The sequence below is a fragment of the Zosterops lateralis genome (assembly GCF_965231275.1).
Source record: "Zosterops lateralis genome assembly, chromosome: Z".
Classification (NCBI taxonomy): domain Eukaryota; kingdom Metazoa; phylum Chordata; class Aves; order Passeriformes; family Zosteropidae; genus Zosterops; species Zosterops lateralis.
In genome coordinates, this window is record NC_139800.1 from 19,161,826 (window position 1) to 19,189,137 (window position 27,312).

General features: G+C 42.0%; 3 protein-coding genes across 4 annotated transcripts; 1 reads left to right on the plus strand and 2 right to left on the minus strand.

The window, feature by feature from the left end:
• Positions 1-96: 96 nt before the first annotated feature.
• On the minus strand, positions 97-13,477 carry DNAJC21 (DnaJ heat shock protein family (Hsp40) member C21; the record flags this gene model as incomplete). 2 transcript variants are annotated; one of them, XM_083883222.1, is made up of 12 exons in its annotated part: positions 97-1,565; positions 2,589-2,661; positions 3,045-3,229; positions 5,050-5,089; positions 5,726-5,884; positions 6,124-6,211; positions 6,543-6,694; positions 7,975-8,279; positions 11,231-11,353; positions 12,227-12,350; positions 13,148-13,241; positions 13,381-13,477. In XM_083883222.1, the coding sequence occupies 12 exons, from the start codon at positions 13,475-13,477 to the stop codon at positions 1,398-1,400; spliced, it is 1,608 nt and encodes a 535-aa protein (XP_083739348.1). In that variant the 3' UTR covers positions 97-1,397. The 2 variants fall into 2 exon arrangements, with proteins under 2 accessions (XP_083739348.1, XP_083739347.1); XM_083883221.1 differs by having other exon boundaries at positions 2,589-2,664.
• Positions 13,478-16,338: 2,861 nt separating this feature from the next.
• BRIX1 (biogenesis of ribosomes BRX1) lies at positions 16,339-20,772 on the minus strand. The gene is made up of 10 exons (XM_083884310.1): positions 20,617-20,772; positions 19,835-19,946; positions 19,406-19,449; positions 18,806-18,876; positions 18,384-18,433; positions 18,213-18,286; positions 18,062-18,112; positions 17,668-17,769; positions 17,026-17,154; positions 16,339-16,711 (listed from the first exon to the last, which is right to left on the minus strand). Exons 1-10 carry the CDS (start codon positions 20,755-20,757, stop codon positions 16,442-16,444), a joined length of 1,044 nt encoding a protein of 347 aa, XP_083740436.1. The 5' UTR covers positions 20,758-20,772; the 3' UTR covers positions 16,339-16,441.
• A 148-nt stretch (positions 20,773-20,920) lies between these two features.
• RAD1 (RAD1 checkpoint DNA exonuclease) lies at positions 20,921-26,625 on the plus strand (the record flags this gene model as incomplete). The annotated part of the gene is made up of 5 exons (XM_083884483.1): positions 20,921-21,115; positions 22,618-22,726; positions 23,397-23,655; positions 24,002-24,100; positions 24,417-26,625. The coding sequence occupies 5 exons, from the start codon at positions 20,921-20,923 to the stop codon at positions 24,598-24,600; spliced, it is 846 nt and encodes a 281-aa protein (XP_083740609.1). The 3' UTR covers positions 24,601-26,625.
• Positions 26,626-27,312: the final 687 nt, after the last annotated feature.

Genomic DNA, 27,312 nt, shown 5'->3' on the forward strand with positions numbered 1-27,312 from the left:
TTACAGTAATTATTTTTATCATGGGGATAAGAAATCCAGTCATCATCCTCTCCAAAATACACTTCTCTTTTCCTCCTGCTGCTTTTGGGATTGCACAGCACACCCATTAATCATTTTGCAAAGGTGCAAACTCTTGAAGGTGGAATAAGATGTTCTTTCTTACATAATCACTTTTTAATGTGCTTCCTTCAGTTTCCAATTAAAAAAAATGGATGTTGTGGACAGTCAGCAAGAACTGTACATTTATCATTTCACTTTTATTCCAATTTTAGTATTTGAAAAATTCCTTGACCCAGTGAAGTACCATGTCAGGCTGGAGGGAGTACTCTGCCACTACTTTAGGCAGTACCTCTCCAAATCTTACTCCACAGGTCCTAAACAGTATCGTACAGCATTTGCTGAGCACTGCCTTCTCCAACTCCATTGATAACTCCAGAGTACAACCCAATTCCATCCCAAAATCAGGTGTTTGTTATCCCACCTTCTTCTATTCCAGATCAGACAGATTATGCCTTGAAGCAGAAGTGCAGTGTCTTTCCTTAGAAATCTGAACACATTAATTCATTCATGTCACTCATTTATTAAATTTCTCCCTCACTTATAACAGCAAGGCTGTTCTACTAGAATTTTTTCCCCAACACCTGCCAAGGAGGTAGATGTACAAAACAAATAGGAATTGTCAGAACTATTAAACAGCTTTGTCATCTAACTCCTTCCCTTCTGTCTGCTGCTTAATGTAATTAAGTAATTTGAGGATGGCAGAAGAAAAGCCCTTGTCTTGGTAGTGCTTTGTATTTGATAAAGGATCAAAGAATCAAAGAATATTCTGAGTTGGAAGGGATCCACAAGGACCATCAAGCCCAACTCTTAAGTGAATGGCCCATAGAGGAATCAAACCCATTACCTGGGTGTTACTAGCACCATGTTCTCACCAACTGAGCATAGGCCCTGCTACTGGCTACACTCACCCTGAGCTGAGCCCTCTCAAAAGAAAAGCAACAACACACGTGTCAAAATAATTTATTATTTCCTCTGTCTGGGTACTTTATCCATGCAGGTTTCTACAGGAACACAGGGTGAGTAGCTCTGAGTTACTATTTCCCCACACATGGTTTGAAAGCTACTGCAGAGTAATGAGCTTTAGACAATGTGGCTTTGGTGGAAGGAGCACCCACCTGTGCCATAACACCATACCGTTCTATGGTTAAAGGAATACTGTTAAAAACAGAAGAAAGCACAGAGTCCTCCACAAGACAGTATTCCTTTTGGGCATCTTCATTTTTTTCCTACATTGGTACTTGCCTTCTTTTGGTACTCCAGACACAGGCAATTGTGCATGTTTCAGTTCTGTGAGAGTGTTAATGTACAATTCTGAAGACTGTCACTATAGCAAAGTTCTATCTGTTTTTACGTTTCTCTTTTTTGTTTTTTGCATTCACAGCTCCATTTACAGTCGGTGGTGTTGTTGTTGCTCTTGCATGTCCTGTCGCTTTCAGGTGTTCAAACAATTTATTTCGGGATGGAAAAGTACAATTGCAGGTTACACAGTGGATGGGAACTTCACTCTACAATGAGAAAAAAAACCACAGTATGCTTCACATTTGTATTAAATATGTCATCAGTGCAATACACCAAATTATTGCATACAGTTTCTCCTTGGAAATGTAGCAGGAATAAGCTGTTTGTTTCTATCATCAATATTCCATTACTCATTAACAATTAAACACATACTTTTAAAAAACTATTGCATGAAATTCATGAAATTTTGAAGTGCTTGAAGTAAAACCCGGACTGGAAGCCTTGCAAATCTAATTCAAAGTAAAGAATAGTTTTGATCTCACCTGACCATACAGGTAATACTTTGGGGCTCCGAGACGCAGTGAATTTAATATGTATTAGCTGTAATTATTACAAAGTTTTGCTCTCTGGCAAGCATCAATATTGAGAAAGATGCAAACAGTACTGCCTGTCACCTTCTGGGTGACAACAGCTCTGTCCCCACTTGTTTAATTTATTTGAACTGCCTTACACACTGAACTTTACCAGCTCTCATAGAAATGAAGCTTACTCCTGCATTTCTCTCTGAGGACAAGAGCTGAAGTTTCAGTTCTTTTAAAATCACAGGGGCAGAATTGGTGGACTGGAGGTGACCAAAACCCAGCCTTCTTTGTAGTTATATGACCCCCACATGACCCCCACTTTTAGCCCTCCTATAAGGACAAGTTGAGAGAGATGAAGAGAAGGCTCCCAGGAGAACTTATTGCAGCCTTCCAATGCCTTAAGGGGGCTTAAAAGGGGGCTTAAATAAAGGAGGGAGAGTGATTTTTTTTATACAGGCAGAGTGACAGGACAATGGGCAACATTCTTAAACTGACAGAGAACAGGTCTAGATTACACGTTAGAAAGAAATTCTTTATTGTAAGGGTGACATGGTATTGGCCCAGAGAAGTTATGGATGTCTCATCCCTGGGATGTGTCCAAGGCCAGGCTGGGTGGGGCTTTGAGCAATGTGGTCTACTGGAACTAGATTATCTTTAACCCTTCCAACCTAAGATTCTATTTTAAATAGCACAAGGAATTTAACATACCGTTGTTGAGCTCTCTGAAGATGCTTTAGCAGACTTCTTTGCTTCCTTGGCTTTTTTCCCCTTAGGCTTAGTGCTGCTAACAGACAAAGAGAAACCAAGATGAGTGCACAGGAACATTCAACATAACAAGCTTCTGATATTTTTCAGTTTTCAATGTCTCTGCTGCTTTTGCCTGTTCTTGCTTCACACAACAAAATGTGCATCCAGAAAAAAAAAGATTGTACAATCAATTGTTAATCTCAAAATGTGGAATCAGCTCCTGAGAATTGATATGGCAGCAATCTGCAGTCAAATACCACTTTCAGAGAAGTTCCTACACTCTTTGTTTAGTATCGTATTTATTCAGATCAGTTTTGGTGAGCAGTCTCCACATTTGGGAGTAAATCTATCCTTGTTTGACAGTATCAAACATGACACAGAATGACACAGCGTCTGCAATGTTGCAACCCAACACACCTTTTTGCTTCATGTTTTGTTTCATTCCCTTGGCTGACATCATCTGTAATGCCTGTGTCCTCTGAACATTCTTGGCCATCATTTACCCGCTCCTCTGTTGAGCCACTGTCCTTCTCCATGCTGGGCACTTCCTTTTGTTCAACTGTTTCTTCATCAGCACTTTGATCAAAAGAGTCCTCATAGGTCTGTTGAAACAGAAGAAATCCAAGTTAAATACTTTCAGTTCATTAGTGACTATGCTTATAAGATTATAGACATTTACCTCAAACATGGGTGGGCTGGGAGGAGAGAAAGCCATGGACCCTCTTAATTTTACTGTGTATTTTCAGTGAGATTGTAACATGTAAAACCTTAGTTCTCCTGTTTTGAAAGATGAGGCCACCTGTGGTGAAGGGAAGAAGCCTCTGAAACTACAGAAGAGGAGAATGAAGGTAGCTTTTAACTACACACAGGGTTCATCCTGTTCTGATGACCATTTCTTATTTCACAGATAGTGGCTTGGCTTATAACTTCGCAAAAGGTTAATTATTTAGACTAAAGTCTTCTGTGCCAAAAAACTGCCATTAGGACACTCGAGCCAAAATAACTCTGAGCTGACTGAAATTAAGTAGACACACTGTATTTTCCCTGCCTAGCAGATACTGGCAGCTTTTTCCATTCACCAAATTAGACTCAATATATGCAATTTGGCAAAGTATCAACTCCCTCTCTGAAGCAGAACAAAAGCTCCCAAAAGCATAATAACAAATTTGACCTAACACCACATTAATGCAACTCTTACCATCTCTAGTGCACAGTCTCAGCTACCTGAAAAAAACTTGGCCAATCCTAACTTCAGGAAAATAAAATAAAACCCACAGAGACTCCCTGTACTCCACTACGCTTGTCAGAGGATGGAGGTCAGGATTTCTCAGCACAGGATTCTAGCTTGTGCAATGCAAGAGTGGCACCTACTGTCCAGGCTGTAGCAAACTGATGGAACAGAGCTACGGTGACTACACACCACCTCTGCAGTGAGAACAGACCACCTGCTCTCAAACAGAGGAGGAAAGAGTTAACTGAAGCCTCATGGCTTTCTGCACAGAAACATGAAGGTCAAGCCAATACGAGGCAATTGGACTAGCTGATGTGAAGCCAGGAAACTTCAGCAGTTTGAAAGTCTCAGAAAAGTTTCTGAAGAACAAGAGATAATGATGGGAGGAGGGAGAGGGCAGAAAAGATGAACAGAGAATAGGAGATTAGAAGGAAAAGCATGAAAGAGGCAGAACCTGGTACCAACAGCTCACTGGAACAAGGCTAGAACTGAAGAGTAAGTACTTGAAAAGGATAAAGTTTGAGGAAGGCAGACAGAGGAGTGTGCTGACTATTGACACTTCTGCCACTCAAGCCTGAAACACTTGCACTTGGTGATTTTCACCAGTTGCTCTCAACACAGACCTATGATATCACACGCAGACTCAGATCCTGGAATACAACAGATTGATGTTACTTTTGTTCGCAGTTCAAGAGAAAGGTGGAATGGATGTGTTCATTCCAACACTACAGTGCCAGCAGGAAACCAATACTGTGGCAGTCTTTTTGACCCTCCCTAAATCAGCGATTAAAAAACAATGCATTATATCAACTCTGGCAACTAAAGCCAGAAGTGACCACTAAACTGAGCTCTTAATGCATCAAGGCCACTACTGGTCTTCGTGATCAATTCCTGCCTTCTCCCTATCTGCCTGTTTCCATCTGTTTTTATCATACTTCAGACAACAGCCTTTTTAGAGTCAGCACATATTAGCATCTGCACTAACAGTACAAAGTGAGGTCTATGATGTTATTATCATAAAATATAATAAGTCTAATAAAAGTTATTCTGGTGGCAAAGAATTAAAAGTATTTTTTAAAAGTCTTTAAATTCTGTGAAATTTCAAGTTCTCCTTTTTTGTAGAAAAATAATTTGTCAGGAGATAACAAAACTGGGTTGTAAAGTCCCCAGAGTATCATTACGACTACATACCTTCATTGTTTTCTGTTTCTTCCTTTGTTTCTTTGAGAGTCTGTAAAGATAATTTAAAAATTACCTTTTTTTATTTACAGAAAATGCCCCCAAACTAGTACGATTTCTAAAAAACTATCAAGCTATACTTTTCCTTTATCCTCCTAACATGATATTGGGTAGCCACAAAAAGGAAGTTACTTATGCCAGAAATTAAAACAATAGGTCTCCCAAACTACTCAGTGCATGTAGTAAAACATTCATTCTGCTCAGACTGAACCCAGAAATACTAGTGAGATAGTTGGGACTATGCTCTGGCTGTTTAAAAGATGAAGTTGTGTAACAATTCTGATTTTGAGCATACTCATTTTCCATTTATGCCAACAATCAACTGACAGTAGGTACCAAACCAACAAGCACTGGCTCTGTGGAAGTCCCTCTGCTTGAAAAATAAAAAACCTTTCTTTTCTTTAAATATAACTTTAAGCAGCAGAGAAAACCTAAGTCTGTTGCTCTGTGGCACTCTAATGCAGTCATGTAAACCCATGTGTTTTAGTGGAACTCTGATGCTAACAAGTATTTAAAATTGCACAGTACCAAGAGCAATGCAGTGGCAAAACATCAGGAGCTCCCTCTGAAGGCCACTAAGACTAAGTAAATCATGAGTCATGATAAAATTAAAAATAATTTGAAGTACTTCTGTTTGGGTATGTCTTCTGTTTCTTCCTCCTCTTTGGTCTGTATTCCATCTGCATCATCCAAAGACACAGGAAATTTCCCCTCCTCCTCTTCCAATTGCTGTCGTAACAGTGACACCATCTCTCGATGCTTCTTTGATTTTTCGTGATTCTTCATGCTGTGAAGACCAGATTGTTACTGCAGGTTGCTCTGTGCAAGCATTGTTATATTTACATATAAATTAATAGCAGGCCCGTTATCCAGCACTACTATGTATGGAAATTTCTCCACTGACAACGTCTTCACTGGAAAGATGACACTGACCATTATGTGAAGTTAAAAATCCTTTAAAATGCAGTCCTAAACTACTTAAAACCCAACAGCTCCACCCCCAAATCCCCAACTGCAAGTACTTACGCTTTTTCAGTTTTTAACAATTTGTCACAAGCAGGGCAGTACAGACCATCTACAAATTCAGCTTCTTCAGTTTCGTCATCCAGTTTGTCTGAAGAGATCAGTGGGGATCAGAGAGACAAAGTCAAATGAGCAATTTTTGAACAAGCTGTTCTTCAAGCCCCAAAAAATAGTCACAGCACATTCAATTTCTCCAGTACTACTGACACACAGCTCAAGATCACCTCACGAAATCAGACATTGGTATAATATAACAGCGGCAGCTTTTTCAAAGGAAAACACCAGAGAGGGACAGACTCTAGCACAACACCCTCAGAGGGAGGCAGTGAGCTGCATTACAGTCAAAACTGGGAATCTGAGGCTGTAAGTGAGCCACACCCATAGTGTAGTGACAATACAGATCACCTCCCCACAGCCTTTACCTTCAATGCCTTTTGTCTCCTGTTCTTCCAATTCATCTTCACCATCCGATCCATCTCCAAATTCCTTTTCATATTGTGCCTCCATCTCTTGCAGCTCTCTCTCCAAATCTGACATAGTTATCCAGCTCTGCTCTTTGTACTGTTCAGCAAGCCTGGAAGCAGAAAAATACAGTAACTTCTACACTGCGTCCCTAAGATGGGAACTGCAGGAACAACGTTACTTAAAGGTAACTGTTTTTGGGCATCTCAGGAGGAAAGTACTGAAGCAGCTTGACTGATGGAGCAAACAACTGGAAATTGAGCAATCTGAGCTAATCTGTGATGTCAGTGGGCACCTCTACACTGCAAGCAGAGATATGAACATAGGTGGGTCCTTGGCTGGATTTCAGGCAGAATATGCTGTGCAGCACAGTCAGTATCAAGCTGACAGCAAAGAAGTCAGCTCAATCCTACTCTAAGATCCAAACTCACAAAAAATACAGGACAATGAAATCCACAAGCACATTACTCCTTGACCATGCGCTATGGGAATATACCAGCTCAGTTTTCCCAACCTAAGTGTGCTCCAAGTTATCAAATACAGTATCACAGGACAGCTAAATTTTGCTCCAGCTGGCTTCTGACCTCAGAATTATCAAGCCACTTATCACTAAATGCATAACCCTAGTTTACTGTCCCTAAAGGGAGAAAATATTTATGTGTATATATAAAAACAGTACATTTTATGTGTATATATAAAACAGTACATTTTATGTGTATATATAAAAACAATAACTTTTATGTTATTACAGAATTTTAATCAATACGCCATTATTTTGCAAGTGCACTTTTATTAAGAATCTAAGCTCCTCCCTCATATATGCAGGCCAAAAGTTCTTCTAGTTGAAAAAATTAATTGTGGTTATAGTCAGAAGACCACCTCTTCCTATTTTGGCAAAAAAGTATGAGACACTGCATTTAGTCCAAGGAAAGTTCCAAAGAGTCAAAAGGAAAGACAAACCTAAGCTCATCTTGTCCTCCTTTTTAGAAGGTACAGCTCCAGGGCAAATTAAGGCAATCTAAGTCTCCCTTACTCTCCCTCATTCTAAAACTTACATACTTTTCTCTTTAAAGGAACAGAGATTAAATTTAATCTATTGAATTTTATTTCCCCAGCTAAGTAAAAGCACACTGGGCTCTGTGCTATTACAGCCAGTTACCCACAGCACCCAGACAACCATTCCCCAGTTACGTTTGATCTCTACAAGTCAGTACAGTGCGGAAACCAGAGGTTTAAAAAGCTCAGACTTGAGACCAAAATTAACTCCTAAAATTTTCAATGATGTTTAAAAGAGCAAGTGGAGCTACGATTACCATCTATGTCTAGATTGTATCCTTATGGATAGTTTCTCCAAGTTAAAAAAAAAGGAAGATTTGTTCCACATGTACATACTTGGCTTGTTTTAGCTTCTGTTGCCTCCGAAATTCCTCTGCTTTCCTAGTTTTTTCTGCATTTTGTTCTTCTACAAGTTTTCTGTGAGCCTGTACTCTTTTATCCCTTTTACGAATAAAAGCTACTAGCTGACGGATCAGTTCATTCCTCTCTTTCCTTGCTTTCTCTCTTGTTTTTTTGTTCTCCTTTTCCATAGCTCGTTTCTCCCAGCGGTTTGAGGCTTGTCGTGTGTCATACTCTTCTTTCCAAGCAAAGTTTTTCTGAGTACAGAAACTCTGCCAATATGCATAGAAAGGGTGGACTACCTGAAAAAAAAAGCAAAATTAAGTCATCTGTTAAGGAGGGACAGAAAAAACAGATAAATAATTCAGGGTTTTTGTTACAGCTTTTTCCTGAACTTCTATACAGGCCACAGTTTTGCCTCAGAGAAATGAAGATTTAGAGAAACTTCACCATCAAAGTTTGAAAGCATGTCAATTAAACAACCTTGTCTAAACTATTACAAACTGCAACTTCTAAAAATATCCCCCTGCAGGATTGGATCATGCTGACAACTAGTGTCTAGTTACTTAGCTGTGCTGTATTTCTCCTGTCAAACTGAAAAGCACAATCAGAATCAGGCATGCTGCCTGCAAAGCTGGTACTTGTCCACACTAAACCACACCAGAGGTCAGTCATACATTTGCACAGCATTAAAAAAGATGCAAAATAAATACATAATACTATTTCTTCCCTGTACATTCTCTTTGCTTCCTGAACAAGACAGAAATCAATAGCCCTTGATGATACAACAGCAAGGAGCCCTGACTTGCTAAGTTTAATAAGGGGCTATGCAAAGAAACATTTACTCCTGGTTTTTTAGCAAACTACATGACTGTAGGTTAAAATTACATCCCCTGGCTTTCACATTAAAAGAAAAAGTAAATGATTGTTATTTATTCTCTTCTCTTTTACTATTCATTGGTAAATGCTGGACTAATAACATGGCATCATAATCACTTTGGGTTTTTTCTTTATTTCTCTCCAAATAATTATTATCCTTCTGCATTTTGTATATTCAGCAATCAAGAAGCCTAAACTCCCTTCTTACACTACTTGCCCTTTTACTATTTAGTAAAATTACTACTGAATTAACTATTCATTCCTGTATGTCTTACTGCTCATATTTTGGGACACCTCATAGAAGTATTTAATCTAATGGTTTAAAATGTTTTCTTCTTGTGAGTCATCTTCTACCATGTTTTTTTCACATTAACTACAACTATCAATTGTTATTCACAGAAACTCAACAATAACTTCCAGCAGCCTATCTACAGGCAATGTTCAAGGCCGTGGCTTCTGGCAGCTAAGTCACTACAGTTTTTCTCTGCTATAACAAAAAATAAACAAAAAACATTCGTATTTCATCCAATAACCTAAGTTATATTAGACTACCTACCCCAGATTTCTGCTTCAGAACAGGATACTTATGTACAAAAGAAGGCACACCCATCAACTGATGACAGAGATCATCCCCCCCTTCACCAGATGTACAAGGTTAGATTCTCCCTGTTCTCAGCAGCTACCTCAACAACCTGCATGTCTGGCATTCTCCAGCAGCCTGTACAGCAGCCCTTGCTGAACTCCCAGGTGGATTTTGTTTTGCTTACTACCCATGTTTGGAGATGATCACTTTTGTTTCTAGTTGACCTCCAAGTCTTCCCATGAACATTTGTGAACTCATGGCCTTAAGAATATCTTTCCTGGCTGCCTGGCACTGATTAAGCTGCCCTTCAATCTTCTTATGAATTCACAGAGTAGACCAAACCAGAGAGCATTCACATTACAGACTTTGAAGCCTTTGTATAGTTTTTGTAACTCCCTTCTAAAACTCTTTTCCCATTATATTTCTACTGCACAGAGAAGTGAGCATGGCAATGCTGAAATCCTCTGACAGTGTAATATGTCTGAATACAGGACAACTGGGAAAACTACCTTTCTACTTAACAGAAACTATTTCCTATAAAATGAATCCCTAGGGGGGGAAAAAAAAAGTGAGCACTCTGCTTCCAGAACAGCATGAACAGCAGATGTCAAAGCATGTTGAATTAGTATTCCAGTCCTTTTTGAGTTATTAATTGACATAAGCATTAAAGTTATTTTGAGTCTATAATCATATGGCCTCAAAACAAGCAGTTTTCAAAAGATGCTTCAAGATAACACATTAAAAGACAGATTTTAGCTCGTTCAGGGATACTATGTATTCTCCCTGAGAAAGATTTTCATTTGTTAAGCCATCCTGTAATTTGTCCCCACATCCAAACACCCTTTCTGGCACTTCTTAAGAAGTTTGATTTGTAACTTTTGTTTCCAACTCCAGCCAAGTTTTGTATCACTGAAGCTACTAAGTTTTAAGGCATGTATCAATTCAAATTTCATAAACTAGCCATACAGTGAAAATGACAGAGAGAAGTACAACACTAGAAGCAACATCTGAGTGCATCTCATACTGTGCAGTTACTCCCAGGAAAAGTGTCATCGCTTCATTATTTAATTTCAACACAGAAATACTGGTAACCTCAAAAAAAAAATCCTAAATCAGATAGTCTGATAGATTATAACAAATAGCTGGAAAACCAGATGACAAGAATTCAAGTCATGTAAGTACCCATACACTTTCTTTTCTTTCTTCACAGAGGAAAGCATAAAACGTGTTCTGAATCAAACAAGAATATAATCTAATTGCAGATGAAAATGTAATCATAATGGAAGCTCACACTGCCAGCCAACATAGGATATATTTTCTAAAGGCTGTGCTACACACTAAATGCTATGTAGTTTTCCTGTATGAGGCAAGATACTACATGTTACATGAAAAAAACCTAGCTCAATACCCCTGTCTGTAACCTGTGTTGTGTTAAACTGTGGTAAACTACTCCCATCAAAAAGCAAAGAAAACATCCATTCTTTTATTTTATAGGTTTTGCGCTAGACTTAAGTTCCCTTGGAATAATTGATGGTTGGCCCTGTGAAGTATCTGTCTGACAATTCACCCTGCACGCCTGGCTAACACTGCAGTCCAACAGGAAATATCAACTTTAATTCACATAAATATTCATCAGACCATGAGCAGTTCCTTTGCAGTAATGGCCTACAACAGTAGGAAACAACCACAGACACATGGTGTTCACCTCAGAGACCAGCAGGAGCCTTTACTTGGGGACCAAGTCCTGGTTTAACTCTGTTACCTGCAGTTCAGTTTTACACTTGCTCTTACCGTATCATAGTCACTATGGGAATATCCAAACATAGGGAATTCTTCAATATCTTCCTGCGTCATATATTCCATCTCCTCCTTTGCAATCTTCTCAAAAACTTGTCGATAGACTGTAAAGAACCCCTGAAAAAAATAAATAAATAAGCCTTTTGCACGGCCCAGTAATAGATGTACAAATGCTCAAGTGCAGTGTATTTTACATAAAAATTGCTACACTGCAAGAGCAACTCAAAACCAGAATAAAGGCCTTTAAGCACTTGCTCAAGGTACAGGACCCTTGTTAACAAAGTTCCACTGTCTCTCATGCCTTTTGTTTCCACCTTCTTCACACAGTCTCTGTCTCTCTCACATGTGTAGTCAAATACAAATTTTAAAAGAAAAAAGTTTCCATATTCTAGAGATGGTGATATGTTTCTAGTTACAAAGGATCAAGTTTTGCGGAAGTTCCAGACATAAAATTCACTATGAAATATCCTATACTTTTCTAAACGAATATGCTACTAACTGACTATTAGTACAGTAAGAAAAGGACAGGTAAGTATTTTCTCTGGTGGATGTTTTTCTAATCACCTGGAGCTTTTTAATATATGATGAGTATTTTAAATTCCAATGAGAAATTAAAAAATCCAACAGGAAATTCAATCATAGCAAGCACACCTTCTTTAAAGACTGTTGTTACATTGCTTTTCTGTAGTTGTAAGCATTCTAGGTTCATAAAGGTATTTCTAAATAAACAGTATTACAAAGGCCTGGAATGTCTCACTACATACGATAAATAAACAATATGCACACATCTGTAGTTGTACGGTATAGGTGGACATTATGAGTAAGTAATTATTGGATAACATGCAAGAATCAAAGCTTCCTCTTACATCCAGGGTAAGTTTTGTCTTAGATTTGCATAAGCTGTGCTAAAAATTCTACATGTAACTTTAACACCAAACAAATGCCAACACTTACAATGGAATTTAAACTGATTAAAAATTTATTCATTACCTTTTCATCATCCCCATATCCAGAGTAACAGCTAACAGTGAAGTAGTGCAGCAGATCTAAGCTATCATCTTGATAATCTCCATCAACTCCCCCTCTCAGCAGAGCCTCCCTGTGATTATCATACCTGGAAAAAATTCACAGCATCAAGGATGTAGACACAGAACACCTCTCAGTGCTGATAAACACAGTGCACCTATCACATCACTGCATAGCTTAACCCACTGTCTGTAATTTGTCTCTCACATCCAAAGTCTTCAGAGAGAAAAAACATGACAGACTCAGTAAATATTCCTGCTTAACCTGTACTTTACTTACTATCATTTTATCTGCAATATCTGCAGCAGTAATTCCTCAACAGCCAGCCACCAATCAATCCCATTTGAGCAAGATTCCTCACCGAACTTCCAGAAACGGGTAGAGTATTATTTAAATCACCCAATGCACTCAAAAAATCCCCAAATCATACATAAGCACATAAAAACTGAAAAACAGTCCTGTATTTTCAAGGAGAATAAACTCAGGAGAGGTGGTTTTGGCTGTGTAATCTGGTAAATGCTTCAGCCCAGGTGAAAAAACAAGCTACGGAGAACATTTAGAATAGCAATCCCTTAGAGATGTGCATGTGTGCGTTTCACACTAGGGCTGAGCACGGGTAAGCGGTGCCCGGGGCCGGGGGGGGCCGGGGGGAGGCGGCGGGCCCAGCGCGGGGCGCTCCCGGGCCTCAGCCCCCGCACGCCGCCAGGAGGGCGAGCCGAGCCCTCCCTGGGGCCGCACGGCTCTAACTCTTACAAAGCCCAAAGCCAGGCGGCTGCTCCAGCCCACGAAAGCCCCTCTGGTGCGGGGAGGCCCAGGAGCAGCCCGGGACAAGCCCCGGCACAGCCGGGGGGAAATGAAGCCTCTGCCAGGCCCAGCGCCGCTCACCAGGCCCGCTCCTGTGGGTCGCTGAGCACGTCGTACGCCGCCTGGATCAACTTGAACTGCTCCGCCGCCTCCTCCGCGTTCTCGAGGTTTTTATCTGCAGGACAATTTAACGAAACCGTGTCAGCGGCGGTCGGGCTCGGCGGCAGCAGCCGCCGCGCCGCCCCCGGCCCCGGCCCGGAGCCGGGGGACAGCGCGGAGCCCGCGGGCCGCGCGGGGCCGGGCCCGGGTCGTACCCGGGTGCCAGCGCAGAGCCAGCCGGCGGTACGCCCGCTTCAGCTCCTCCTCGGCGGCGTCGCGCCTCACGCCCAGCACCTCGTAGTGGCACTTCATGGCGATGGCGGCGGCGGCCGGCGGGGCGGGAACACCGGGACCCGGGCACGGCCGCCCGCGCCGGGAGGAGCGAGGCCGGCGCCGGGAGGGGCGGGGCGGGGCCGGAGGGGCGGGGCCGGGCCGGAGGGGCGGGGTCGGGCCGGAGGGGCGGGGCCGGGCCGGAGGGGCGGGGCCGGAGGGGCGGGGCCGGGCCGGAGGGGCGGGGCCGGGCCGGAGGGGCGGGGTCGGGCCGGAGGGGCGGGGCCGGGCCGGAGGGGCGGGGCCGGGCCGGAGGGGCGGGGCCGGAGGGGCGGGGCCGGGCCGGAGGGGCGGGGCCGGAGGGGCGGGGCGGGGCCGGAGGGGCGGGGTCGGGCCGGAGGGGCGGGGCCCGCGGTGTCACCGGCGGCTCCCGGGGCGCTGTCCCCCCCCGCGGGCCGGTTCGGCTGGATACTCTGTGGTGGAATTCACAGGCTCAGTGAGCGTGGAAAAGATCTCCGAGATCATCGCGTCGCACCTGTGACCCAACACCACCGTGTCAACCAGACCAGGGCACTGGTGCCACGTCCAGGCTTTTCTTAAACACCTCCAGGGAAGGTGATTCCACCCTCCCTGGGCAGCCCATTCCAATGTCTAATCACCCTTTCTGTGAAGAAATTACTCCTAGTGTCCAACGTTAACGTCCCCTGGCACGGCTTTATTTAGGCTGTGTCCTCTTGTCCCATAACCAGCTGCCTCAGAACATTCTGGCCTCGGCCTGGCCCGCCGTCCTCTCAGGGAGTTGGAGAGCAATGAGGTCCCCCCTCCTTTCCATGGTAAATACCCCTACTTCTCTTAAGACCTGTGCTCCAGGCTTTCTTGTGCTTCACAGCTTGGTTCCCCTTTTCTGAACTTGTTCCAGCACCTCAAAGTCCTTCCTGAACTGAGGAGCCCAGAACTAAATACAGGACTGAATATATGTTGCCTCACTAGTGGTGAGCACAGGGGAAGAACAGCTTCCCTAGGCCTGCTGGCCACACTGTTTCTGAAATGGATAGTTCTGATTCCTCTGGGTGTTGAGGAGCTCAGAGGCACAGCCAGCACGGCACACACCTACCTTGAGGATGATTTTTTTTTATACCTGTGCTCTTCAGAGATTTTAGGATTGGTCGGTGTCCTTCTCTATGTCAGGTGTGTATCAGTGGGCACTACACCAACAGAGCTTTGGATCAGATAGGAGGCTCTGATCTCACAGTAAAATCTGGAGGTATTAATCTCAGTGTTTAATCCAAACATGGCAAACTGAACGTGAGCCAGCAGTGCCCTGGCAGCCAGGACGGCCAACCCTGTCCTGGGGGCACCAGGGACAGCAAAGCCAGCCAGGCAAAGGGAGGGGATTGTCCTGCTCTGCACTGTGCTGGGGCATTCTCGCCTCGAGTGCTGAGGGCAGATGAGGGTGCCATCCATGAAAGAAGGACATAAAGCTACTGGGGTGTATCAGGAGGTGAGTGGATTAGATGTGGAGAGGTCTGGAGGGCAAGATTTGTGAGCGGCTGAGGTCACATGGCTTGTTGAGCTTGGAGAGGAGGCTGCAGGGGGACCTCACTTCCAGTGTACACCTTTGACTCTATTCCAGCCAAAACCTCCCATGACAATTTTTCATCACAGTAGCAGGTAGGGAGCTGTGTTTTGGATTTGTGCAGAAAACACAAATGTCATGTTGATAGTAATTCTTGCATTATTGCTGAGCAGTGCTCAGATTCAGCCTTTTTTGCTGAATCTCCACCCACCAGAGAGGGGTGCACAAGAAACAGAGGGGACAGCCAGGGCAGCTCATCCCAGCTGACTGCAGAGGTATCCCACCACACCATGCTCAGCATACAAAGCCAGAGGGAGAAAGAACGGGCAACATTCAGAGTGACACATTTGTCCTCCTGAGTCACTGTTACATGTGATGGAGCCTGGCTTTCCTGGGAGGTGAATACCTGCCTACCCACAGGACATAGTTGATAAATTCCTTGTTTTGCTTCTGTGCATGGCTTTTGCTTTACAAAAAGCTTTGGGTTTTGCTAAATAGTCTGTATCTCAACTCAAAAGTTTTCACTTCTACCCTTCCAATTCTCTTCCCCACCCTACCAAGGGAGAGTGAGCAGGCAGCTCTCTGGGGCTGAGTTGCCAGCTCAGTGTGTCAGGGAAAACCACAACAGTGTGTCAGTGAAAATTCCAGTTGGACATCAAAGTTCTTTATAGAGAAGATGCTCAGTTCCCAGGGAAGTGGTCATGGCACCAAGCCTATCAAGAGTTAAAGAGGGTCTCAATGGTGACCTTAGTCATATGCCTTAGTGTTAAATAGTTCTGCAAGGACTCAATGATACTGATGGGGGCCCTTTCCAACTCAACTCTCTGTGTATTAGACTATGTTAACTGAGCACATGCCTATATATTCACCAGACTTTCTTTCCAACCATCTGGAACACAAATCATATGGAACACTTTGCTGCTCAGCCCTGCTGGGTGGGGTGATATTTAGAACTTAACAGGTCAGCTTCCTCTTGAGCCAGTTGTGTTCTTGCAGGATTAAGATACTGGAAATTGAAACACAGGAATCACACAGAAACAGGGCCCAAGCAAGACTTAGAAACACATGAAAGTTTGGGGGAGTGCAGAGGGAGACAGAACTAGTCAGTGGAAGAACCAGGTCATGAGGTCAGGAACTGTGAACTAGATTAAAGGTATGTAATAAAGAAATAGCTCCAGAAAAGTTGTCCAGAGCAGTTGTGGATGACCCAACCCTGAAGTGGTTAAGGCCAGGTTGAATGGGATGCCACATTATTTCTCAAAACCCAGAAAACCAGAAGACAATAGAAGAATGCAAGCTCAATCTTTATAAAGAAATGTATATTTTGTTTACTTAAAAACTGAAGTTCAGACATGCTTGTTTGTACAATGTAAATTCAAATATTTACAATATTCACTTGATACTGTATGAAGTTTCGTCCCCTGTAACACCTATGCAGATCCTTCAGTTCTGAATAGCTTTTTTTGCTTCTTCCTCTGAATTTTGCGTAGCTTCTTCTTATCTTTAACAATTGGCTTTGACTCTGGTTTCACAAGTTGTATTTCCACTGGCTTCTCTTCAGCTGGAGTTTCAAAGACCACTTCGGTTGGATCTTCTTCAACAAGGACCTTAGTCCCTTTTTTCTTAATCTTTTGCACTTCTTTCACTTGCTGCTTCTCTCTAAACTTAGCTGCCACTGACAATCTTAACAGCCGGCGATGCTATAAAAATAAGAATATAGATTTCACCATGTTTCAAATAAGCAAGATGGAAGAAATCTGGTTTTAAAAAAACACATGCTAATTTCTCTGCTTAATGGTCAAAACCCTCAGTGTGATGCTATTTTTTCAGTGACATGACTTCTGCATGCCTTTCATGATTACAAAACTACTCTGTTCGCAAATTGTCAGCTGTTTAGGGCACTACAAAGGGTCATGGGGAAAGGCATACTTGATGCTCCTGCACAGACTGACTGCAAGGTTGGCTTTCAAATCAGTTGCTAAATGAAAGAGAAAACAAAGACAGAAGTGCTTACCATATTTGGGGACTGATAATGAGGATTTTCATACAGAGTTGGTCCTCCAAAGCTACCTTGGAAGATTTTTATGAGGTTCAGGACAAAACGTGGCCCTATTTCTACTAGAGATGCATCTTCTTCTATTATCTGCAATAAAAAGAAAACTTTCTTCATTTCTCACAGACTGAATCAAAGCATATGACTTACAGGCACCTTGCATATGATAATACACAATTGAATTTAAATCTGAAATACAGTACCTAATTAGCTAGATTTGTATAAATCCAGCTGTACACAAAGCAGTTCTTTGAAATTTAAGCAAGCTTTTGGAGTACTTGTTATTTCTGAATTCCTTCTAGAGAAAGCAAGCTTTAGATCACTTGGGTCAAAGCAGCAATTTAGGTCAAGGCACAGCTCAGGCCTTGGGTAGTATGTCCTGCTATCAAGACATCCCCCACAGAATCACAACTCAAATGCAAGTTCAGTGAACCAGATCCCTCCAAAGATATGGGAAAAGGTAAAGTAATTTCAGGACACAGAATCTGCAAGCACTGGGGGTTGGCATAGCCTGGTAACAACAATAATGATTCTTATCTTAATGGACTTGATTTAAAATTACTCCACTGACCTCCTTCTGAAGAGCTAAGGGAGACCACTCACCTGGTAATTGCGAAACCAGATCCTTTCATCAGTGATGCTGAAGGTGAAAACATGATCGACAAAAGGCTGGCTTTTGGGGTGGTATTGTGGTGTACTAAATATCTGTAATAAAAGGCAGTGTTTCTGAACATCGGCAATTTAAGAGGTCAAACATAAATGGCTCATTTTAAACTCCTTTTAATTTACTAAGATCCCAAACCCAGATTACATTTCATAACCCAAAATGTAAGAAGTCTCTGAGTCATGCTAAGAGTATGATCCCAATCCTGTGTGATCTTTTCAAAGTCCAGAAATGCAAAACTGCTACTTGAAAAAAAACACTTGCAATTTTTAAATATGTTGCCAAAAACCATCTCCAGTGAAGAAACACCAGGCAGTAGAACTACAGACTGACCTGAATAAACAATTCTTTTAGCAGGGTATAGTGTGGCTCCTGGTCAAATATCTACAAAAAATAAAAAATGTTATTTTACATACAAGGCTAAATGCAATAGTCATGCAAAAAGAATAAAAGCATACCCAAATGAAATCAAATCTATACTTACTGGATCAAAAGACAAAAGGGGTCTTGAACCCCTTAGGCAATTTCCTGTCATCTTCAACTCAGCCAGTGTGTGAACTACAGTGATTAAAAAAACCCAAAACCGTTATTACTTACAGAAAACTTTTCAGACAAAACAGCAAGAATACAAACACAATAATGTCCACCAGCTTACCATTCTGCACCAAGAATTTAGCAGATGGTCCATGTGGTGTGTTTGAAAGCCTGCAGAGGACAGGTGGTGGGGAAGAAAGAAAAATGTTACCAGCAGCCAGAAGACATTCTGTATTTCCACACTACACCCCAACCAGTTATTCCTGCATTGAAGTATTTTCTGTCACTTTTACAGCCATACTAAGTTCCTTTAACATGCTCATAAACATTTGTTTTAATAATTTTGTAAAATGCTTCTGCAAACAGTCTCCACAGGCTTATCATGCATTGTAAATCTGCACTATCCATGGAAGTGCAATATTATAACAAATTTAACTAAGCAGCACTACTTCATGCAACTTCACAATTACAGAAGAAAACATAGCTAGAACTGAAGCATCTGTAGCTATAAACAGAAATGAAACAAATCATAACATTCCTTACCACATGTAGAGATCCTGTTTCTTTTTGGCTTCAAAAAAGATGCACTTATTGCAGTTTTTCATTTCACAAACCTATACAAGACATGTCAAATTAGCTGTTTATAAACTTGCTGAAGACATTTTTGAAAACTTTCCATGCTCCTCTAATATTTTACCATCTCCAAAATGCAAGTTCAAAAGCAAAAATCTTGTCTTATTAAATGACACCTACTGATATTCAGACTTTGGTTGGTGTTTGTTTTTTGTGTTTTTCTGGTGTTTTGGGTTTGGGGGGTTTTTTTTGTTGTTTTGGTTTGTTTTTTTGGTGGGTTTTTTTGGGCTGGCTGCATATTTTTTCCCTGCATTGTTCATGTATAAGCTGTACTACAGTTCTCACCTACACAGAAAAGCACATTATGCTGTATTTCTTCTGACAAAAATCTGTATCTAATTCAAAGATTCATGCTGGTTTTATTAATTGAAAGTCAACTTTCTGTTTAAACATGAGTGCTTTTTGGACATCAATAATTTTCACCTATGAAGTTACACTTTGAACTTGGTTGCCCCTTTCCCTTGCAGAAAAGAAAAAGAAAAAGAAGCACCAAGGTAAATCCTGAATTACCTCATTGATTACGAATAACTGGTCTTTACGGTCCATTTTAGTATCTGGAAGACAAAAACAACATTTACAAGGCTGGAAAACCAATTTAAAGAGTCAGGTCTTTTGCAAAAATTTTACTAGTTTATAAATGAAATGGTAATTATCAAACTGTTTCTGTCATGTTATGGAATAAATAAACATAGAACAAAATTAACTGTGCAGGTTCTAGACTGATGCCATAGGATTCACTTCCCTGAAAATATTATGATACAATTGCTGTACTCGTAGGCTCAATAAGATGTTTTGATATACAATTTTTTGTTTAAGAAACAATTTTCATTGAAATTCTTCTGTACCACATTTAAAAAAAAATAAAAGAACAGGTTGTTAGGAGCTCTTGGCTTAAAAGTATTCTCAAAATATAGGTTAGGAATTATGTTCAACCCTCACCTGCTTTAGAGTGAGGCATCAATGTCCTTAAGTCCTGCATTAGATGTCTTGTTCTGAAATTAATTCCACGAGAGGAAAATATCAGCACTCGCTCCTTGTTTTTCCATTTGCCCTAGGAAAAAAAACCACAACAGTTATGTGGGAAGCTTCTAGTCTTAATACTGTTATAACACAACAAAAATAAAAGTTTTATAGTAGCTACAGAAAGACACAGCAAGAACCTTTGTTTTCATCTGCCTGCCCAGACAGAACCACCCTCTCAGCAAGTGTGGAGACTTTCCTAGAGAATAGGGCGGCACTGCTTTTACAGGAAGAACTGTCCTCATCCTGATCCACAGTATACTCCCAGGCACAGCCTTTCACTTCCACCGAAGTATCAAAAAGCCACATGCATCGCTTATTTTCCTGCAAAATGGTCTCAGGGACAGCCCCAGAGCACAACCCTTTCCTGTCGATAAGCATATTGCAAAATCTTTACACCCGGTACTTTATGTTTTTCTTACCAGCAAACAATTGCTGAAACCTTTTCCGTATGATTCCTAAATGGAACAGGCACAATTTCCATACAGCCTCTGTACACAACAGAATTGCCTAACTCTTAGAAATACTTCTGCGGCTGAGGTAACACATCGACATTGACCAGAACAGCACTTTTCTCACGGAGACAACGCACCGCCACGTTTACTTCTACTTGCGCGGATATTGCAAAAGATTACGAATAAACCTCTCTGTCCCGGCTTAGCGGCCGCGTTCCCTCAGCCGGAGCCCCGGCGCGGCGGTACCTGGGACACGGGCGGCGGGATGCTGTACTCCTGGGGCGGGACGCTGCGCTCCTCCGGCGCCGCCTCGCCCGCGCTCGGGGCGCTCCTGGCGCGCTTCGCCTTCCCCGCGGCCGGCGCTCCACGCTTTCTCTTGGCCGCCATCTGCGCTCGCTGTTCTCCCGATTCCCGCGCACGTGGTTCCGGTGCTCTCATTTCCGGTGCCGGCGGGGCTGTGACCTCACTTCCGGTATTGGCCGGCGTTGGCCGCGCTCGCTTTCCCGGGACGCGCTGGTTCCGGCGCTCCCGCTGTTCCCGCTGCCCGGCCATGCCGTTCTCGGCGCCGCCCCCCGCCAGCGGCGAGCGGTACGCGCTGTCCGCCAGCCTGGACAACGCCCGGCACCTGTCCAGCCTGCTGCGGGCCGTGCACTTCCAGGACCACGCCACCTGCCTCGCCACGGCCAGCGGGCTGCGAGTGACGGTGGAGGATGCCAAGTGCATCCAGGCCAACGCCTTCATCCAGGTACCGGGACACCGGTGACGGGGGGCACGGCGGCTGCAGACCCGGACAGGCCCCGGGCACCGCCGCTGGCACAGCGCCAGCAGGACAGGGAGCCCCTGGAGATGGTTAAAGGACCGGAGCGTTTCTGTTGCGAGGAGAGCCGGGAGGAGCTGGGCCTGTTCAGTGTGGAGAACAGCAGATTGCGAGAGGCTTAGTAATGCATACAAATGTCTCAAAAATGGGTGCCAAGAAGATGAGGCCAGACTCCTTTATGTCGTGACCAGTGACAGGAAGGAGAATAATGGACATAAATTAAAACACTGAAGTTCCACCTTAACGTGAGGAAGAACTTCTTTATACGAAGGGTGGCAGAGTCCCGGAACAGAATGCCAGGGAGGTCGTGGAGTTTCCCTCTCTGGAGACATTCAGGCCCTGTCTGGATGTGTCCCTGTGTTACCTGCTCGAGGTGACCCTCCCTTGGCAGAGGGGTTGGACTGGATGGTCTCCAGAGGTCCCTTCCAATCCCCTTCTCACCTGCAGAGAAGGGGAGACTTTGCTGGAACCAAGACAGGGATGCCTGAGCTGGTGTGCAGGAAGGGCCATGGTTAGGCTGCCCTTGTTTATAGGTCTTCATACTGCTGGAATTCCAAACCCTGCACCCAGTACATCCCTGCACACCTGATAATGGGTTTGCACCCTCATCTAATATGCTGGTGCCTGCCAGACTCTTGGCTCCTTCTGGCCTTGCTGTGCTTGTACAAGTAAGCACTCATAATATCCCTCTTTTAATGTTTTTATAGCTCATCCCAAAGCCAAAAGGCTGGATTTATGTCAACTGTGAAAGAGTACAGTTTCACAGACATCTTGATTGAAGATGGCTGTGCTGTGCTCAAAGCACCCCAGGACAGGGTTGTCTCTCTGGACTACCAGGAAAATATGAAATTACTTTGCCAAAAGCAGCTCATGCCACCCTGCTTTATTTCTGAGATCTTCTGTTCTTGCAGGTGCCACAAAGCAGTGAGTGCCAGTGGCAAACAAGATGGCATGGAACAGTTTACTCCCATCAGGCTAGTCAAAGGCAGGATTCAGCATGTATTGCAGAGTGGTGAAAAGTCACTGTTCTTTTCTGTTCTTATGTCTTTCTAGTATTTGGAATGTTTATTAATTCTCTGAGCATAAGAAATGTAAGTATTTTTACTGGAGAAGGGTGACACATTGTACAGTTCCATGAATGTTTCCAGCTCCAGAAGTAAGCAGCTCTAGGCTTTAACGTTTGTAGCTTCTACCTAAACCACAACAGGCAAGTGTTTGGGATTTCATGTTTATGCCATCCTGTCTTGTTTCAAGTATGGTTTGATGGTGTTTTCCTAGTTTTGAGGATGAAGACCCATGTTTATATATGCTGTGTTGCATGTAGAAATCACTTTGTGTTGCACTCATTACTGAAAGGGAAACGCTGAAGTTTAAATTGTAAAATAATTGCAGAAACTCACAGCTTTTCATCTCTTTGCTTTACCTTACAGGCAGAAATTTTTCAGGAATTTTCTGTTCAAGAGGAATCAGTGATGTTCCGGATCAGTTTGTCTGTTCTTCTGGACTGTCTTACCATTTTTGGAACCAGCTCCTTGCCAGGTGTGGTATATTTTCCATGAATCCATGAAAGGCTGTGTGAGCACTGCAGGATGTGTACTCAGGTGGAGTGGAGTGATATACTATGACAGCTTTCTGGGCAGATCTGTCCTTGCAGCTCTGTGCTGAACTCCTAATTCCTCTACAGTTCTGGTTGTGGTTGACCTAAAGATCTAAACTGAGTGTACGAAAGAGCACTGTGATTTTGGGAAAACAGAGTTCAGGTGGTGATAACCTGCAACAGGAGGGTATGACTCCAGCACTAGCTCAGCTGCATTAACTTCAGTTTGCACAAATTACAAGAGTAGTAACGAAAGATTGTGTGATCCAGAGAAAGCCACAGGACCATGAGGATTTTCCAGTTCCTCTAAACTATCTGTAGCATGTCTTCATTGTTACAGCTGGTGTTTCCTGTCTGGTGGGTGAAATTATTTGGATTTGAGTTTTCTGCATACAAGTTATTTAATTTTATTGCATAACCATTAGCATTTCAAAGGGTATCTAGGAGGCAGCACTAAGTATGCTTCAGTAACATATTGGAGGCTGGACCAAACAAAGTGAATCAAATTGATCTGTGCCCCTTGTGCCAGAAAAATGTGAGTTTTCTAAAGTGGTCAAATGTCCTAGCTGTGGTCTCTGTGGAATGTATATTTTATTTCATTCTCTTTTTCAGGAACATCAACGGCCCTTAGAATGTGTTATCATGGTTATGGGTATCCCCTGATGCTGTTCTTGGAAGAAGGAGGAGTAGTAACAGTGTGCAAAATCAACACTCAAGAACCTGATGAGCTGTTAGATTTTGATTTCTGCAGTACAAAGGTTGTTAATAAAATTATCCTGCAGTCGGAGGGACTACGAGAAGCATTTGCTGAACTGGATATGACCAGTGAAGTTCTGCAGATTACCATGTCCCCAGATAAACCCTACTTCAGGTACCAGAAAATGGCTTTCAACTCTAATGTTTGTGCTTGGCTTCCTTTGGTGAAGACTGGAAGTTTTCACAGGGGGGAGGGGTAACTGGTTAGAATACTGGTTCATTTCAGGAAGAATTGTAATGAGTATAGCAAATCACAGTATGTACTCAAATTAACATAGTAGTAAGTATTTTGACAACCTGGTAAATGTTATACTGGGGTGGACAGTTTAGCATTTTTGATTAAATAAAGTGAAACAAACAGTGTTTTGTGAAAGTCATTGAGATATGTACAATGACTCATTTTGATTAGTTGTTACAGAGCTCTCATCAGGTATTTTGAGATGGTGCTTTTTGTCTTCCAGGTTATCCACTTTTGGAAATGCTGGAAGTGCACATCTAGACTATCCTAGGGACTCTGATTTGATGGAAGCATTCCACTGTAGCCAGACCCAGACAAACAGGTTAGAAAGTCTGTGACTGATACCTTCTATGCCAGGTTGTGCATTCTTGATGGGAAGTTTAAAAACTCTTTTTGCATTACCATAACATTTATTTTGTTAGTATGAGGGGCAAAAATACTCCTCATCTAATAAAAGTGTGTCTGTAATCAAAAGCTAAGTGCTGACAATGATAGTTTAATATTGTTACCAGGTAAAGACCAAATAACCATGTTCCTTATTGTTTTTTGTTTATTCTAGATCTTTTATCCGTGAGTAATGTTTCAGCTTCATTGTGCATGATGTATTTTTTTTATACTACTGGTTTTTTCTTCTGCAGGTATAAGATTTCTTTGCTTAAACCATCCACGAAGGCACTGGCATTGTCTTGTAAAGTGTCCATTCGAACAGATGCTCAAGGATTTCTTTCACTGCAGTATATGATTAGGAATGAAGATGGACAGATCTGTTTTGTGGAATACTATTGTTGTCCTGATGAGAACATCACTGAAGCAGAACTGTAGGTGTGTGCACTGGCATCTGTAATATATTTTTGGTTATATAAAATATTATATTTTTTTTACAAAACTAAATGAAAGCTGTAAAGTTTTATAGAGTTAATATTGTCTTTATTTTTTATCTCTGGAATAAGAAAGTTGAAGAGTATTTTCCTTCCACTGCAAACATTTCTTAGCCTTGACTCAAACTGAAGCTGAAAAAGCAGAAAGAGGAGTTGATGTCCTATAGACACTGCTTCCAGCACAGATGTTAAAGTACTGTTTGTGTAATACATTGATGCTTTTTACAATGTTCTCCAAGAATTTCTGTTTGTGTTATGTTTTTTGTCTTTGGCTTCTAGTAAGAAATTACATAAGGGAAAATCTGAATACTAATTGTATATTAGCCAGTTAACTTTCAGTGACTTAAAACCAAATTTGTCTTGAAAGAGAACAACATTTTCAAAGTGATCTTTTAATAGCAGCAGGTGGTTCCTTGCTGGCAAATACTGACATGTTTTGTCAGTAAAGCCACTAGGCTTCGCCTCATCTTGATTAATTCTTAATATAACTCAATTCCTTGGAAGAATTCTGTCTGACATCAATTTACCATTTTGTCTGCAAACCGATGTTGAATTGGTAAATTGATAGAGAAGCCAGGATTTACTTACTCACTACTCGTAACTGTTTTGGCAACATCATTGTTTTGGATCAGTAGTTTATTACACATCTGCAAGAATGCTGGAGCTGAACTGCTTCGGATATTCACGTCCCTGCTCCTACTCTGCTGCGCTCTACTGGTGGTGTTAAGAATCGTATGAGAGAAAAGTTTCATATTGAAAATGATTTATGAGATTCGTTTGCCTTCTCAGTAGCTTTTTTCAGCAGCAGGTGATGCTCCTAAATTGCATCAGGGGAATATCTGCCTGTGCCCCATGGAGCAGTGTATTCAAATCACTGCTAAAAATGGGATTTAGCTTGTGCTCACTGAAAAGAGAGTATGGTTCTTAAAGCAGTTTTCTGCAGTGTCCCACCTCTAGAACAGCAGATGAGTTATGTTCAATCAAAAGCCCACTTGCCCTTTTCACACCAACCAACCTGCTGAGAACGGGAAGTACCTGGGAACAGCCAGGCACTGGACTGGATGCAGAGTCTGCAAATCACACCTGAGCCTGAGCCCTCCCTGCTTCTCTGCTGTGGGACGTGATCAAACAAAGAGTCAGCAATCTGCAGGTGGTTTCTACAGCTTTAGACTCTGGTGAAGTTTTGTTGTCTGTCAAATGAGGTCTTGCTTTGTTTTCTGTGGAAAACAGTGTGCTCATATGTTACCAAGTTGATTGCTCCACATTTCAACAGAATCCTTTGGGTTCATTTTAAGTTTAAAATGCTTTTGTGAATAATTTTTTCACCTCTTGCTTATGCCAGCAAGAGTATACTTTTGGAATGCACAGTGTTAACAGTTCAGTTTTGTTGTTTTTCGTGCAAATCATCCATTTATTGCAATAAAGTTTACAATAAAGTTAATGGTTTGAAATTTATAAACAATTACAAATTTTTAAAATGCAAGGTTAACATAGACACCTAATATTCTAAATTACTCTTATGCACTGGGTGTTTTTTCCCAAACTAAAGTATACCCAGGACAAGTATAAATGAATTTCTTTCTGGCTTACCGTGTCAATTTCTTCAGTGAAAAAAAAAGTTATGGTTTCATTGGGAATTATTAATGTTATCCCTGACTACTGAGTATTAAGGATGATTTACATAATCCCTGGGTGACAGGATAAAAGTTAAGTAGAAGACACCAGTTTCTTGCTGTGATTTATTTTAGAATATCCAAGTTTCTTGTATTGTGTTAGAAATTGTGGCTTAACATTTGAATTTTTATATAATTGCCTACAGATGTGTTGTGTTACTTCTTGAAACAGTACTTTCAATGATTTCTTCTATAGCCTACCAACAGTGATCATGGAAGTAATACCTTAAGAAGTTGGAACACCACAAAATACCAGAAAATAAGTTGCATTTAATAAATACTAGGTTTTAAAGACACATGTGGTTTGTGCAGGACGTAATGTCTGTACCCCAAATGGGCTGAGTCCTGGCCTAGTCTTTTGACTTCATGGATATGGTTTTAGGGAGACAAGGACATGGGGAGTCTGAGCTACAGACTTGGTGCTGAAAGGCATTGAATTGATTCAGGATCTATCTGTAATGAATTCAATTACATTTCTGCATTCAAACACAGTAAAATAAAAGGGCTGAATAGGAGGATGACAACTGGAAGGGCACTGCATCTTCTTGACCCAGTAAGTTACTTAAATTCTGCGCACACCCACTGCTGCATTAGATTTCCTACTATACTTTGCATGAGATCCAGAACTCAGGTTACCTTTAGTACATTTTGTCTCTGCTATTTAGTAAGACTTTTCCCCTTGCAGACTACAGGAAACCTGCAGCAGAAGAAATGTTCAGTGTGCTGAAACGTTCAGTGTGTTCAGTCCAATGCTACAGTTCAGCTCATGTTTTTTTCCATTAGTGGTATCACAGAAGAGGCTTGTCATAACTCAGATTTTGCCCACCTGCTTTCTTTTAAAATGGTGCGTGCAAGTACTCAGAATTACTTGTCATACAAAGTAAACCAGTTCCTAGGGTGGGAGCTGTAACCAGTGCCTTCCATCAGGGTTCAGATGTGGTAGGTGCTGCCTGGCAGTTCTGATGGCAGCACTGGGGCCTGTG